An 18,095-nucleotide genomic window follows, 5' to 3' on the forward strand; every position below is an offset into this window, starting at 1 on the left:
CTGCTTCTCTTTATAGGAAATTTCCTTGGAAGAGGTAATAACCAATTACCAGAATTTTTTTTTTTACTTCCATTTTATCCTGAATGTACCCTATCTTGGTTTTTGCTCCCAAATCCCATAAATACTTCTCTTATTATCATCGCCAATAATCTCCACATTGCTAAATTAATATTCTGTCTTCATTTTACTGGAACTATTAGTAGTGGATTACTCCCTTCTCTTGGAAACATTTCTCCTTGGCTTCAAGGATGTCCAGTTCTCATGGATTTCCTTTCACTCAATTCATCATTTCTTCCTAGTTCCTTATCATCATCCCAGACTCATAGTTTAGTGCACCCAGGGCACAGAACTAGCCTCCCAAATAGGCTTTCTGCTATCATCTTGACTCCCCATATGTTATTCTCCTCAGCAGCAGTTGGGATCCTTTTAAACAAAGCAAAGAAATCTGCTCAATACTCCCCAATGGCTCCTAATTTTATTCAAGTTAAAAAACAAAAAAAAATCAAAGTCCATACTATAAGCCCACAAAGTCCCACCATCTGTCTGACCCGATGTCGTATTATTCTCCCCTTGCTCACTCTGCCCCAGCCACAGTGGCCTAATAGCTCATCTGTGAGCAGTTACCTATCTCTCTCTGCCTGGGATCTCTCTCCACTTTTTCTGCTGTGTGTCTAGTCCCTTCACTTACTTATCCTATATAAAATAGTAATTATTTTCTCTATAACTCTGGCATTTTGTGTCTCCTTTTTCCTGCCATATTTTTCTTCTTAGATTTACAGTTACCTAAGATAGATGGTATTTAATTTTGATTTGGTTTATTCTTATATTCCTCAACTAGAATATAAACTCTATGAAAGCAAAATCTGTGTCTCTTTAATTTGCTAGCTCTAAAACACGAATTGTACCTGGAATGTAGTACATGTAAAGTAAATATTTGTTGAATAAATGAAAGAATATTAGACTAAATAAAGTTTAAAGAATAGAGTACTACCTAGACATAAATCAGAAAGTGTTTATATTTATATATGGACATGGAAAGGTGTTCATGATGCATTGTTAACAGAACAAACCAATTTATACAACAGTATATAGCATATAATCTTAAATTATATATGGTGAATACTTATAATTATGCCTGGCAAATTTTTGAAAGTTGCACATCAAATCTCAACACCATTTATCTCTGAGAATGAAATTATACATTATTTTTATTTTCTTAGAATTTTCTATATTTTCTGAATTTTTACCAATGACTGTAGGTTTACTTGCATATTTACCAAAAACAGCTGAGTAGTTGCCACATGCAAAAAAAAAAAAAAAATGCATTACATGGACAAAGCATTGATTTTATGGGTTAGTCACAGAATTTTACTTATTTGGATTTCTATCTTAAAATTTACGGTTTGAAAAACCTGATTTTCTAAAAAAGATTTCCTTATTTATCTGAAAGGGACAGAGAGAGAAAGAAAGTCACTACATGCTAGCGTGGGAGGGTCAGAGGGAGAAAGAGAGAGAATCTTTTAAGCAGACTCCTCATTAACTGCCGGAGCCCAGTGTAGAGCTGGAATCCATGACCCTGAGATCATGATCTAAACTAAAACCAAGAGTCAGAGGCTTAACTGACTGTGCCATCCAGGAGCCCCAAAAAGTCTTACTTAAAAAAAAAATTTTTTTTCTTTAAATCCATAAAGCTAGTGTAGCTTTAATGGAAATAGCTGAAAATTTAAAATGGATACTTTCACCATAATTTTTCATATTATTACCATCTAGAACTTATTAATATATCTGTGTTATGTATGGTTTGAAAAATGATATGTAGGGTACATATGGATACATGTATGTATGTAAAAAGGCCTAGGAAATATAACCAAATATTCACATTTGTTACTCATCAATGATAAAGTCATTGATTTTTCTTTACCTTTGCGATGACAAAAAAATATTAAAAAGATGCTATTAACATTTTATTGTACAAATGCATATATAAATCTAACAATGATGCTTTAAAAAAGAAAGCAAAACAAAGAAAATACATCAAAATGTAAAAAGTAAATATCTCTTGGTAGCCTAAATATAAATATTTTCATTTCTTATTTTTCAAATGCTATACATAAGCGCCAAATATTTTATAGTGGAAAAAAATTACCTTGAGAAGAAAAAGAAGATAATTTAAACAATATAAATCTGTTTCCAGCAGACTTAAAATGATATTGAAAATAATATGTCCTTATATATTATTGTAAGACATCTCTCCCATGGGATGTCCAGAGCCTTTCTTCAATACTTCCCCGGGAGAATTAGTCTTACAAAAATCATCCAGTCTATAATCCAGCAAAAAGCATCTATCCACTACCCCCAATCATTCACGTCTCTGGAGGACAATGACTGCACTGTGGATGACCTCATTTCAAAGGCTACTATATCCTATAACCAAAGGAAAAACTATGTTAAATTTAAAAATAAATCTATAGGGCTTTGAGATGATCTGTTAATAAGCGGTTCCCTCTCCATTAATAATAAATTTGCCAAATCAGAAGGCACATAGCATCTTCCCACCACGATGGTAAGAATGTGCAACAGACTCTAATATTACCATGAAATGGGAAACAGAGAGCAGATGCAAAGGTAGGAAAAGAAAATTGTCTACAGTTGGTCTTGATTATGTTTTTAAAAGTGTCACTAATTCCTGAAAATCTGACCCCATTAATAGAAGTTATACAACAGTTCAAAGTCAGATATAGAACTATTTTCAGTTAGCCATATTAGCTGCTTCATAGACAAAACCTTCTATAGTGTACCTTTGACCCTTCTTAGGATTAGCCTAATTATATGTGATGTTCTGGTATAAAATTTAATTATTTGTGTCAAAGGATATTATTACATTAGAGTTGGAATGTTTTCTTGGAACTTGAAAGAAATTATCTACCAAAACCTAAACTATAAAATCAATAAAACACAACCATGGAAGGAAAACTGTCTGTTTCACTGAAAAAGTTATCACTGTGTCCAGATTGGGCTGCCATGATTAAATAGATTAATTTACCCAAGGAAGGCAAGAATATAATCTCCTTAACCCAAACCCTTCATCTACCAACTTTTCGCTATTGGCATGCCTCCATGAAGTAAATATATTGGTTACGAGCTAGGTTTCTTTTTATGAATAAATAAATTGGTAGTATGATTAATGTTTCTATGATTTTTTTTTATGTTAGTGAACTCCTAAAGGATGAATCCACTCTTGATCCAATTAGATTGAGAGCCAGACCATGTATAGCAGAAATTCCCCAAGGTAACGCTGTCTTGCAGAGCTGTCTTGGATACAGCAGGCTCTTTTTCCAGTGACATACAGACCATAGGAACTCTTGCTTCATCCTAATGTTTAACTTCTTCAGTGATAGAGTTCTATAAAATATACAGAGCATATACTTATGAGACGAGTGCCTCAGTAAGTGGCTTCTCCAGGGTTTTTCCTTCTCTCCATCCCCTCTTTCATCTCAAAGGGTCACCAGATCCCATAAATTTCAAATTGTTCAGTATTTTGGATCTACCAACTCCTCTTTATTGTCAGTCTTTTTAGTTCATCCATTACCATGTCTCTCCTGAACTACTGAAATAACCTCAAAACTGGCAATCATCCTTGTTTCCAAACTATCCTCCATAGCACTTCTCAAGCACTTTTTAAAAACATCAACCTGGTTGCTTCCTGTTTCAAATTCAACGAAGCTTCCATTTTCTTTTTGGATAAACTCTAGTCTCCTTGGTAAGGTATAAAAGGCTACCCATAATCTGGTCATTTCTCTTTTCCTCTCCACCCACCATGAGTTTCAAAGATAATAGTTCATCTTAGTCCCCCAAACATACCTCAAGGTTGTCTCTATGCTGTTTCTCAGTTTCTTCTCTCAATCCTGGGTGCCCTGTCTCCTAAATCATGGCCATCTCCCATAAGTTTGTTAGTGAGGAGACCAGTGAGCAGTTCATGGCAAGGTGATTAAGTACATCATCATGCTGACTTAATTTTTGTTTTCTGGTGAAGATCTCCAGTAAAAGACAGTGAGTCTCTTATCCACCCCCCGCATTTGCTACATAATGTCTCCTTTATTACTAAGCATCTTAGAGCCTTATTTATAGGCTTTATAATCAAGGAACTCATCACCAGATATATATGTCAGATTTTATTTCTCTCTTCTAGATATGAGCATCTTACAAAATATTAAGTGAACAAATATTGAAACAATGCAGGAGTTGTGGGGAGAAGTCAAATGTCATTAATCAGAAAGTAGTTGCCTTATGCTCTAAAATGTCTTCTAATAAATGTCTAATATGTAGAAGTTTAACTGATTTACTATATTTTTATTTTTTCAACAATTTTGTGCTCACTTCGGAAGTGCATATACTATATTTTTTCAACAATATTTTTCTTTCTTTTTTATACTTAGTTTCATCTGCACCTTATTTTACCTAAATGATACTAGGGACCATTCCTTATTTTTGGCTTTGCAAAGAACTGTGGATATAGTAGGCTTTTAGTAAATGTTTACTGAATATAAATCCTGGTATCTTTTGCCCAGTGACAAGGTGCAAGGCTGAGTGCATTTCATTTAATTGTTATAAGAATGGATTTTTTATGTGAAAATAATTTAACAAATGAGATCACTGAATTTTGAATAAGAGTTCTGGAATCTTTTGATATCTCAATGACAGCTGTGGATGGTGATGGCAAAAACCAATTAACAGAACTTGGGCCTTCCCACCCAAATTCAACCAGAGCATCTCTGCTTTCTTTTTCATTTATTTATCAATAGCAATTTATTTAAACCATAAGACACTTTTTAAAATCTCTCACCATTGTTGTAAACTGAAGCTGATGATTTTATCATTTACTCTCACCTATAAAATGTTCTGATTCAGTAGCCAGTTTCCAAGCAATTAATGGATTTGCAAGTACCCATGTTGGTGTATGTTTGTTTGTTTTTACATTTCATTAAGGTTTATTAATCTGGAGTGTCTATAAATTTGCTTGGGACCAAGCCGTATTCCATTTTTATTAAACTCTTGAAATTCAGTACTTCTTGTGCTGTCTTCTCACCGGTAGAAATGACAGATTGTTTTATATGACATTGCATTTATAGAAAATATCTCAAGTTAGCATTTATGGTTGTCAGTAAACTGAAATTACAGTATTATTAGAAACTACCCCCACGAATTTTTGTATTTACTATTAAAAATTTTTGCTTTCTTATAAATTTGAGTGTGTTTTTTTAAATATTTATTTATTTATCTTAGAGAACAAGTTCGTACAGGTGAGCAAACACCTAAGCAGAAGGAGGGGCAGAGAGAGAGAAGGAGAGAAGCAGATTTCCCACTGAGCATGGAGGTAGAGACAGAGCTTGATCCCAAGATCCCGAGATCATGACCCAAAGGGAAATCAGGAGTTGGTCACCCAAAAGACTGAGCCACCCTGGCACCCTTCTCACAAATTTGTTTTAAAATATATTTTGGTGCAAGCAAAATAAATAAATAAATTAATTAATTAATTAAAAAATATATATATATTTTGGTGAATATATTTCTTTTTTTTTAAAGATTTTATTATTTATTTGACACAGAGAGATCACAAATAGGCAGAGAGGCAGGCAGAGAGAGAGAGAGAGAGGAGGAAGCAGGCTCCCTGCTGAGCAGAGAGCCCGATGCGGGACTCGATCCCAGGACCCTGAGATCATGACCCGAGCTGAAGGCAGCAGCTTAACCCACTGAGCCACCCAGGTGCCCGGTGAATATATTTCAATATGATTACTTTCTTTTGTAATCCTTTAAAACAAAATGTGTACCTGTAAAAATATTCTTTTTTTTTTTTAAGATTTTATTTATTTATTTATTTGACAGAGAGAGATCACAAGTAGACAGAGAGGCAGGCAGAGAGAGAGGGAAGCAGGCTCCCTGCTGAGCAGAGAGCCCAATGTGGGACTCGATCCCAGGACCCTGAGATCATGACCTGAGCTGAAGGCAGCGGCTTAACCCACTGAGCCACCCAGGTGCCCCTGTAAAAATATTCTGAGAGTTCTATGGAGGAAGGGAACTAATGACCAAAAAATGCTTAAAACCTCTGCTTCAGATTATGACACAGCTGATTCTTACTATGGGATGACTAGGTATATTGGCACAGATGTTTTCTCTACCCGTAAGCATTAGACCTCAGCAGCTATACCTATTTGGCCAAGATTAGCATCATTCATTGTGTATCTTAACATTAGCTTTTGGGTATCATTTCATTCTACAAGTAATAACTGAATCACCTTTCTTGAGCAAGAAATTGTGTTTTGGTATTCTTTTCCTTTGTTTCATTAGTTCATTTTTCTTGTGGTTGCCCTGATTTAATTCAGAATTTAGATGCTTTGATGAGATTTTTTTTTTCTTGCCCAGATCCCTTCACTTGACTTCTAATACCTTGACTTCCTTGGGTGATGCACCCCTCTCCTACCATCAGTTTCTGTGGTTGGAATAGGACCAGTCCCATCTGTATCTGTGATACTGGATACTTGGTACAGTTCCACTTGGTGAGAAGGAAGGGCATGAGACTGATGTGACTCAAATCTAGAATCTTACTATGAAAAGAATCACACTGCCAGCTCTGGCTTTGAAGAGAGAAGGATGTATGCCAAAGGCCTGATGGTCCTCTTCCCTTTTAGGGGAAAGAAGCTGCCTAAGAATGGAGTGGACACAGAAGGAAACAGCTAAGAAACATGGTGGGGTTGGGGGAAACACTCAGGCCCTAAAACAAGGTTAAAACATGCCCGAAGTCAATTCTAGCCCTGGACTCTTCAATAGGAAGCTCCTCACCCCTCCCTGTCCTTGGAATGCAGTTTACGTTTACCACTCCCACCACGGGAGATGTTTCAAGGATGCAGCACTGAGAGAGAACTGTGCGATTGAGATCCTCTGAACCACAGACATGACAGAATCCAGGTAAGAGTTCCATGAGATTCTAGCAGGCAATGCTGAGATCTATTCATCTTGAGGCTTCTGGAGAAAAGCCTCATGTGTAAGTTCCCTTACTTATTAAACCTGCTGCCTACCAGTCTGCAGTGTCCTGTCTCTTTCTTGGGCTCTCCTTGCAGTCCCTGTTGGGTGTGGGGGAGGCAGTTTGTGAACCAACAGAGCCACTGAATCTCTCTCTAGCTTTAGCCAGCTTTAGGTGACCTATATCGAAAAGAACAATAATCTCAGTAAAGTTTATAATACAAGTTTAGGAAGTCAGTATCTTTAAAAGATTTCATTTATTTGAGAGATGGATTGAGCAAGAGAGAGAGAGAAAATGCATGAGCAGGGGGAGGGAGTGGGAGAACCAGGCACCCCACTGAGCAGGGAGCCCGATGTGGGGCTTGGTCCCAGGACCCTGGGATCCTGACCTGAGCCTAGGGCAGATGCTTAACCAACTGGGCCACCCAGGTGCTCATAACTCAATATCTTTACAAGGAAATAAGTAAATAATTGTATGGTATAATTCTTTTGTTAAATAATTAAGTCACTGGCTGTAGCATAATAGGCATTCGTTGATCGCTGATATAAGTCCCATATGCACACTTAACGTATGTGGCAACTATGGATACAATCAGAACATTCTACAGAGGAGTAAGTAAATATAAACACCTTCCAGGACAAAGTTGTTTATATTTATAGAGAAAAACAAATTTCAACTTGTTGGACTCCCAAGTCTGTCTTTCCGTTATGCATTCTGAAACCGAAATACGTTGTAACTTCTCTCTAGTGAAAAACAAACATGAGCAGTTGGAAACAACACTTCTTCTATTGTGTCACGGTGGACACAAAATGCTTCTGTCTCATCTCAAGATAGTAGTTTATCCACACCTGTGTTCTCCTGATTTCTTGCTGAAACAGTCTTGTGTATTTCCAAGGATCCATAACAGAAAGGTCTCAGGTGTTTTAAAAGTGGAAGCCTCATGATGGTCCAGTGGAGCTGACATGTTCTAGGGTCTTGTGAGGAAGAATAGGATGAAATACAAGGTAAATCCAATCCATCCAGGCTACTATAACGAAAATCGATAGTCTGGTAGCTTATAAACCACAGAAATCTATTTCTCACAGATCTGGAGACCAGAAGTCCAACATTAAGATGCCAGCATGGTTACATCCTCACGAGGACCCTCTTCTTGGGTTGTAACTGGTGTCCTCCAGCTGGGCCCCCACAGGGGAAAGGAACAAAGGGATCTCTCTGCAGCCTCTTTTATAAGACTTCATTATCTTTTATAATCTCACTCTGGAGGATTCCACCCTGACATCTTACGCACCTCCCAAAGGCTCTGCCTGTGCATATAATCATTTTACTGGGTCAGATATTCAACCTAAGAACTTGTGTGGAGACATAAATATTCAGAACATAACAATGTCTCTCACTGAAGCTAGGAGTAAAACAGTTTTCAAGTGATGAACACAAGTGGATGCTTACCTTCCCAGGGGAGCCAGGAATTTCTGCATCGTTACAAGGAGTCATTTCTTTCTTTCTTTCTTTTTTTTTTTTAAGATTTTATTTATTTAACAGAGAGAGATCACAAGTAGGCAGAGAGGCAAGCAGAGAGAGAGAGGAGGAAGCAGGATCCATGCCAAGCAGAGAGCCTGACGTGGGATTCGATCCCAAGACCCTGAGATCATGACCTGAACTGAAGGCAGAGGCTTAACCCACTGAGCCACCCAGGTGCCCCTACAAGGAGTCATTTCTTACACTTTCACTGTCTCTGGTGGGTTTGGGGAATTGCAGCTGAAGCAGTACAATTTGAAAGTATACTGGAGTGTGTGGCACATAGACATTTTCTTATTGGGGAAGATGAAGCACACTGGTTTGATTCCAGCGGAACTTGAATTCCTCACATATCTACCTCACTGCTTATCACTTTTCTCCTTTTCCATATTCTCAGAGGACATAAAATTGCTGTAATGAGGCTAATTAATGAAGTAGAAACTGAGGATACTTAAGCACCTAGGAAGTTTCTGGGGTACAGTTGGGAGCCTTTTACACAGTTTAGCATTCTAGTTAAAGGGAAAATGAAACGTTTCTCATAAATGTGCTGAGCATGTATCATTTCTTAGTATCTGGCTTGTGGGCTTTCTTGGAAGCCTAATATCCGACATTAGTATGCTCAGAAGAAAATAATTGAATTTGGACATAATTAGGAAAGTTCACAGCTCAGGAAGGATTGGTGAGGAGATGGTGACAAAGGAAGCTGACTTGAATCAGTAATGCTCTCAGGAAGCAAGAGCAGAAGCTGAAGCCTTATCTGGACAGTTACTGTTAAGAAGTGGTTGGAGTGAACACATCTGCCTTTCTTCCAGGTGAATATCCCCAAGTTGTCCAGCATGATGGTCTTCATTTTCTTTGGTAAGTAAATCATTCTTCTAGTTTACCTGGATGTATAACACCAATTCTTCATGAACTGAAAGCTATCTTATCTGACTTATCTGTTGATTAAAATAATGGGTTTATAGTAAGAAGTATCAATTACAAATGTATACTTTAAGGTGGTTTATAACTGTTTCAAAAATGCACACTTATTATTGTAGAAAACACATTTCTGTATTGCAGGAATCACATTAATCTCTTAGGTTGTTTCTCTCTTATTGTGTAAGATAATCCAGTTACTTGGAGTTATTTATTAGGATTTATGGAATTCACATATATAATAGAGTCTTTGAGAAATGAAACCTTCCAGTATCTATTTATAAGTTATAAGATGACAAATTTCAAATTATCTATTTTTCTTTGAAATTAAATTAAAATGAGATTAATTTATCATTTAGTTCTCCTAATTTTAAAGCATTAATATTTACAAAGTAGGAGTCCTTTTGTAGGATAAAACAACATCCCACCGGATGCTTCACATTTCAGTCAATTTTTGTGAGCTAGAGATAAGGTTTGGATTTATCCCTCTTGTGTTGGATAGTGTAAATGTATTGTAAGATGTTGATAGAAAATAATTCATTTATACTCAAAGTAGAATCCACAAAGATCTACTTACTACATGTGTTATTGGGGAAGCTACTATATATTCTTCAGAATTTAGTAGAATCTATAAAATGAATTCAGGAAAAAAGATAGTTATGATTATAGCTGAATATTAATATTCCATTCATTAAAACAAAGCCAATGCTTACTCTACACTAGTAGCTATTGATGAATAAAAACATAATTGTGGGCATGAAAATGAAGAAGGTTATTTCAAATATGTTGAACATAAAAGGAGAGTCAAAATAAATCAAGTGAAAAAAATTGAGGGAAGAAGGAATGGAATCTTTTATATATCTTCAGGTTTTTTTTCTTTAGTTTAAATAATATTCATTAGCCCGATATTTTGATTCTTGTATTTATTTTAATATTTCCTTATTTCTATTCTTAGGTATAAAGACAAATCTCAGAAACTTTAACTTTTGTAGATAAGGCAACAATAAAACAGAACACACAAAATACATTACCACCTCATTATGGCCCCAGTTGAAAAGGCAAAGATGGCCACTTGTTTTCAAGTTTCACTTCTAAATTAACCTTGGCATTAGGTTGCATGAAGGAAGGAAATGACTTCTAATATTGTTAGGGTCAAAATTGTACTATTTGGTAAGTTTAACCAGTATTCCTCATACTTGTTTAACATCTTCTAAGTAAGTAGGTCTTGTGATGTGGGAAAGTTTTATAGCCAAAGAAATGTGGAACATAGTGAATTTTTAAAATAGAACATGTATTATCATGATAAGCCTTTAAGAGGGTGATATTATATACAGTATTCTTCATCTTACTATTTTAAAACAGATCTTGTTTTTCACTGACATTTCAAGAGAATCCTTGAAAACTCCTGGATTAAATATGTGACTACAAATCATAGTAAGGAATGACTAAAATTTTGGAAAGCTAAAGTTATTTTCATTCTTTTGGGCCAGATCACTGAGATGGTTTTCCTAGTAGATTCAGTATTTCATCCAAATAAAAGGTGTGGAAAATCATGTAAAATAAACAATCAAGTGGAACTTAAATTTTTAAATATGGAAGAAAATGAAATAAATTTGGGAAAGATAATACATAGAATACATTAACCATCACTAGACTGAAGTACTGGTAATGTTTTGATGGTATATCCAGAACACTATCACCTATACGTTTTTTGAGGGAACTATTCACAAAATGTAATGATCAATGTCAAATAAAATTCTGGTTTCTTATGAGTTGAGTTTCTGACACAACATACCAGAGGGTCTTTCATAGCTGGATTCAAACAAATGACTTTGGGTCAAAATCGAAGGGGCTCTCTTTCTCTTTCTTTAGACTTGCTAACCTAGGACAGGATTTTGGTTAGGTGTGGCTATCCATGAACACATGAAAAAACAGAAGGCTGATATGTCAATTTCCACTGTAGCCCTCAACAAGGAAAAATAGTGACTGAACCATACCCTTGGGCCTAATCTCCAAGTGCAGTGACCCAGCAAATATAACATATGATCCTATGAGTTGTCTTGGATTCTCCTTAAGAGAAGAGGTTTGGAAGAGCTAAGATAAAGACAAGATTATAGGTTTTACTTGAAGCGTATAAAACTCTGCATTATCACAGGTGATTCATAATTAATATAATCTTTTTAAAAATCCAAATAATTTGTCTCTGAAACATACTAAGGTGTCTTGATTATAGTTAATATATTGTCTCTATAACTCAATTGCAGTTCCCATATTTTTCTATGGATTGATTAATCAAGTGTCAGTTTGTATGCTTGCAGAATCAATTCAGGTAATTTGAAAAATATACTAAATTAGCATTGCTACTTTCTGGAAAACTGACTGGAAACTTCTCTTCTACCCAAAATAACTTGTAAATATCTGGAAGGTGTTATTTTTATTATAGTGTCAATTACTTATTTATAACTCATGATTAACTTTTAAAGTTGGTTTAAGTCAATATACATAGATAATGTGTTTGATGATGAGGATACGATTATGAATTATGTCTAATACTTATCTAATAAAAACCTAGAACCCAGTGGTGGACAAGCATGTAAATACATATTTTTATTACAGAGCAGTAGAGCTATGGTTGGGGAAATCCTGAGATGATCGCAAAACAAATGAGGTGTGTTAAATCAATTTGGATAAAGGAACAGAGAGTATTGAAGTCAGGGAAGTGTTCTATAAAACAGGTGATCATTGTGTTGATTGTTAACAGAACAAAAACAAAAACAAAAACAAAAACAACAACTATTCCAGAAGAAAAAGAAATGGAGTCCCTACTAATAATCATGGACTAAAAACTCAGAGGTACAAGACAACATGGAGCATTTGGGAAACTATAAATGTCCAAGGACTCCCCACAGGGCATGTGATAAGGAATATGAGAATTATGCTATGAGAAACCATCCAAAGGGTGAAGCAGAGAAATGGCAGGACTAGAATGGTACAGTAGGCAGGTTTGGCGGGGTATAAAGGACCTATGTGAGTGAAGTGAAACTGTAGGCACATTGAATAATTGGTGAGTTGGTCAGAAATTCAAAATGAGAATCAGAAAACTATGCAAAAATGAATATAGGAGAGTGAAGTTGGGGATAAAAAAAGGACTCTGTCATGAATCCAAGGTTTCTAGAGCAGGTACTTACAAAAATGCTAAAATTGTTGGAGCGGGGTGGTCTACCCGGGAGTGGTGATGATAGAAAGATAGGGTACTCTGGAAATGTGTCTGGAATGTTTAGGTGGAGATATCAACAGATATAACTGGAAGACTGAAAAATAATGGGATTGGGTGATGCTCTTTAGAATCATCAATCTAGAGGTTTTAGTTAAAATTAGGATGGTATGTTTCTCTATGTTTCTCTATGTTTACTGAGATAAACATAGAGAATGTATGAAATGAGAATGGGAAAAACCTGAGGACAGACATTAAGCTAAAAATATAGTTTACCAGAAAAAGACAAGGACCCTGGGAAGAATTCTAACTATGGTCAGAAAATACCAAATGAATAAGTATCAAGAGAACTAGAAGAGGGGGTTGACAAAGGAAGAGAGAGTTTCAAGATGGAAATGGCAATGGTCACAAAATGCTCAGTGATAAAAGTAGGCAAGATGAAGTCCTGAAACTATGAAGCTTGACGTTTTGGAGATGAATAGAGAAGTTTAAGGAGATGTTTCAATAGAGTAAGTCATAAAAATACAAATTGAGGAACGAAAAGGCATCAAATGAGAGGACAAGTGTAAACTCTTCATTGAAGAATCTTCTAGCGGAGAAACACAAATCTATAGCTAGAACTAAAGCTAAGAGCCATTCCACCCTTGTAACGATTGTATTAGATTGTATTCTTATTAACTCTGCTCTTTATCATCAATAACTTAGTTTCGAGGTAAACAAATGCCATGCTGCAATATTGCCAAGGTGCTGCTGTTGTTGTTCTGTTACTGTTGTTATTTCAGCTATGGCACTGTCCTTGGAACATGAATCCACTCCCCAAATGACTGATTGCAAGTATTTAAGAGAGCAATGCCTAAGTGATGCAAATGGGTGTAAATATGCATGGAGACTAATGGAAGATTCCTGCAATGTTTCAGGTAAAATATTATTGAAAACATACTCAAATTATTTCCTTTTACTGAGATAAAAATAGATTTGGATATTTTCTGTCACTATCCTGGGAACTAAGCTAGCTTTGCTCTATAAACAACTTAACTCAGACTTGATATTGCAATGATTACCTTCACTTGCTTATTAATAGATGTGGTTACAAAAACTCAAGAGTCCTACTGCACTGTGGGTAGCTTTATGGAAGACTTCAGGGTTTTTTTTGGTTTATTTTTTTACTTACGTCACCACATGCAATGTTATAATTATATGTATGCTTGTCAGAAGTATGACAACATTTTTTCAAATATCTTTTTGCTTACAAGTGAATATCTCAATGATAAAATAGGAAAAATAACATTTGTGATGATCAAAAGCACTGTTACTTGTTTGTATGTGTGTAATACCTGTTACACATGTTGTAATTCACATTTTATTTTCTTGCAGCAGATATGCTATCTTCCTTTCCAACTGTGTCAAGAACAATTTAAAATATTTTTTTTATTTTTAACTTGTCGTACATTCCAATTATTTGAGGAAAGTCCCAAAGTGTTGAGAATGTTCGAACTCCAAAGACAGTTACAGCTATCTAACCCAACATTCTTATTACAGTTCAGGAAAAGAATTTTAAAGGCATAATTTGCTCAAAGTAACACAGTAACTTTAAGATGAGACTAGAAGACAATGACAAAAAAAATTTCTTATTGGTTTTGATGATGAAGCTTCTTATTATATTTCATAAGGCAATTTAAAATATTACTTCAATGTGTCATGAATTATAACATTTACTTCAGTATACAAATAGCAAGTCATTTTCAGTGAATTGCAGTAATATTTGCATAATTATCCCATGCATGAAGCTGAAATAGAAATATTTTCAAATACACAGATGAAATGAATTCAAGTAGTTTTATTCAGAAAAATGAGTAAAGAAAATTGTTGGGTAGATAAATATGGCTTCGTAAATTAAAGCAGAAAATGAAATACTGGTAATTATGAAAGATTCATTATTCAATAATATTTACTGAGTGCTTACTAAGTGTCAGGACCACTTCGTTTCTCATGGTAAATTCTGAGCCACCTGCATGTCTGTTATTATAATCTTAGAATGACATACAAAATAAAATAGAATATTATGACAAATGGCAAATAAAATAGCTAAACTGACAGAGTGGTGAAGATTATAGATCATTCTGATCTCCTCATATAAGGACAGCCTTGATTACTATTGAAGAGTAAAAATTGGCATTCTAAGTGGGGACAAAGTCATTTTAAAATACAGCAAGACAATCTATTTTAGAAAGTAAATGCTGGGGAGAAAGTCAGTAAAAAGAGATTTTGTGCTTTAAATTCACTTCTGTGGACCTCTTGCAACAACCCCAGAAAATCTTATGATAATAATGAATTACTCAGATTAATACATGAAAAGTATTTGGGGTAGGACAATATTCCGATTAATATCAGGAATATTGTATGTTTGACTAAAACCCAGGTAACCTCTGCAAGATGAAGGACTCATCAAACTGTAACCTGAGCATCCAGTCCTTGGTAGAAAGCAATTTCCAATTTGAAGATTGTCTCTGCACTGATAACATCTATTGTACTATTAACAAATTGCTTGGGGAACCATGCGTCAATGAATCAGGTAACAATAAATTGTTATACAGAAATATTTACAGTCACGAAAAAGAAAAGTAGAGTTTCAAAATTAACCACATCTATGTAATTTAATTAATTCTCCTTTCTTGATAATTTGATCAGTTCTCTGTGTAATTTAAGGTTCAGTGAGCTGTGGATCTCAGTAAGTGCCTAACATATTTCTGAAGTTGCTAACCATAATTGCAAGCTTCATTCAATTATAATTCATTAGGATTATAGATTCACTTGCTCAATTCATGTATTTGTGGGGTTTGCACAAGATCTAAGTGATAGAAGACAAATAAGATACTAGAGATATTAGAGAAAGTCCAAAATATAGCCATGTATCTAGAATTATACTTGCCTTTCGGTAGGATCATTTAATCATTTAATATGCATTTATTTACTGCCTGTTCAAAGAGCCAGGCCGACACTGAGGTAGTGGCCATCAAAGTACTCTGCGTGTGTCCTTAAGAGTTCATAAAGATTCTCAAAGTGATATGTGGGATAAAATAGTTCTAAAGTGATCAGTGTTTGGATCCTCAATGTTCCTCTGCGCTCTCTGAAAAGTGGTCAGCTTGGGAATGCTCATGCTGTCATGGGGTCCTTGCCTCTTCTTTCACAGTCAACTTCTCATTTCCTAAGAAATACACCATTTCTTCCAATATCCCATTTACCTCTCATCAATCATGCATGGCCTCATTGTTCCACCTCTCAAATCATACATGCTGAGCTCACTGGACAATTTTCTGTTCCGTGGTTTTGCTTTCTCCAGAACTTCACATAAATGGAATTATATAACATGTAGCCTTTGAGCCTGATTTTTTTTTAGCATAATGCATTTGAGGTTCACCAATGTTTCATGTAAAGTTTATCTTTTATCAGTACTAGTCCATTGTATACCACACATTGGTTATCCATTCATCATTGAAAGTGATTTGCATTGTTTCCAGATTTTTAGAAACTATAAATATTCACATACAAGATTTTACAAATAGAAGCTTTTGTTTCTCTTGGGTAAGAAATTGTTGGTTTATATGGTAAAGTGTATGTTTGACTTTATGGAGAGCTTCCATACTATATTCCTAATTTGATGTAAGCATCAATGTATAAAAGTTTCACTTCTCTCTCTGACCTTCTCCTCGCTCATGCTCTCTCTCACTGTCTCTCTCTCAAATAAATAAAAATAAAAAATCTTAAAAAAAATTATAAAAAAAAAAAAAGTTTCAGTCATTCCACATTCTCAGTGGCACTTGATTTTGATTTTTACTTGTTTTTGTTTGGGGGCCATCCTAATATGTATTTAATAGTCTCACATTGTAGGTTTAATTTCCACTTAAATAATAGTAATGTTGAACATATTTTCATGTGCTTACATGTCATCTGTACACATTATTTAGTAAAACATCTCTTCAAAATTTTGCTCATTTTAAATTTGAGTTTTGGCTTCTTTACTGGGTTTTAAGAGTTGCTTCTCTGTATCAAATAGGATTTATCAGAACATGTGTTCTGGAAACAATGTTTTCCCCTCTATGTCTTTTTATTTACTTCCTTAGGAATATCTTCCCCCAGAAAGAAGTCTTTTGCTTTTTAAACTTTAATGATAACCAGTTTTTTCTTTCTTTTCTTTTCTTTTCTTTTTTTTTCACGTGCAAGATGCCAACTTTTTTTTCTTGAATAATACCTGTGATGTTGCGTCTAAGAAATCTTTATCCAACCCCAAATCATAGAAATATTTCTCATATGGTCTAGAAATTAATGTAGTTTAGGTTTTGAGTTAATTTTTGATTTTAGTACAAACAATGGGTCAGATTCCTTTTGTTTTTTCCTTTTTTTTTTTCCCCTGTAAGGATAGACAACGTTCTAACCCATTTGCTAAAGAGACTATGAGTTTCACCTTCAAAACTCATTTGGCGGTATATTAATGGCTCTATTTCTAGAGTTCTTATCCTGTTTCAATAATCTGTATTTCTGTACTTTTGCCAATACTCTACGGTCTTACTTATTTTAACTTTATGGGGGGTCTTATAATCAAGTAGTATAATTCCTTTAACTTTGTTCTTTTTAAAAATTGTTTTGGCTATTTTTTTTTGACTTCCCATATACATGTTACAATCGAATTGTCAGTTCTATAAAAAAATTAGCATTTGGGGGTGCTTACATTGAAACTATATATCAGTTTGGATAGAACTGACACATGATATGTCTGCCCATTCATTTAAGATCTCTTTGATTTCTTTTATCACATTTTGTAGTTTTCAGTGTATAATTCTTACATTGTGTTGATATATGCAAATATGCTTCATTTTTTGATGCTGTTGTAAATAGTAACTTATTTTATATTTAAATTTCCAATTGAGTATAGAGAACCTATCAAAATAAAATTGATATATTATCTGGGCCTTATATCCTGTAACTTGCTCAACTCACTGATTAGTTCTTATGTATCTTTTATTTGGTAAAATCTATAGGACTGTCCATATAGATCTAAATATTCATATCTGTGAGTAGACAGAGTTTTATTTCTCCCTTCCCAATCTGTAGGCCTTTATTTCTTTTCTTTGCTCTATGGTTCTGGGTGGAACCTCCTAGATGATGTTAAATAGGATCCTTGGGAGTGGCCATCCTTGCTTTTTATCTGTCTTCAGAGAAATGCGTTAGGTTTGCACCATAAAGAATGGTTTTTGCAGTAGGTTCTTTGCAGGTTCCCTTTATCAGGCTGAAGAATTCCTTCTTATATCCCTGTTAGCTTTGAGATTTTATCATGAATGGATAAACAAATGTTAAATTTTGCAAATACTTTTCCTGCCTCTATCGAAATGATTATGTTTTACTTTTCTTTTATATGGTGAATTTTATTGTTGA

At 34.8% G+C, this 18,095-nt stretch overlaps 1 protein-coding gene across 1 annotated transcript in view; it reads left to right on the forward strand.

The window, feature by feature from the left end:
- The first annotated feature begins 9,314 nt into the window (after window positions 1-9,314).
- GFRAL (GDNF family receptor alpha like) overlaps window positions 9,315-18,095 on the forward strand; it is a 54,749-nt gene continuing 45,968 nt past the window's right edge. The window contains 3 exon segments of the mRNA XM_032338363.1: window positions 9,315-9,391; window positions 13,448-13,575; window positions 15,057-15,237. Coding sequence (XP_032194254.1) covers window positions 9,370-9,391; window positions 13,448-13,575; window positions 15,057-15,237 — 331 coding nt within the window. The 5' untranslated portion in view covers window positions 9,315-9,369.

The sequence above is a fragment of the Mustela erminea genome, chromosome 4 (genome assembly GCF_009829155.1).
Source record: "Mustela erminea isolate mMusErm1 chromosome 4, mMusErm1.Pri, whole genome shotgun sequence".
Classification (NCBI taxonomy): domain Eukaryota; kingdom Metazoa; phylum Chordata; class Mammalia; order Carnivora; family Mustelidae; genus Mustela; species Mustela erminea.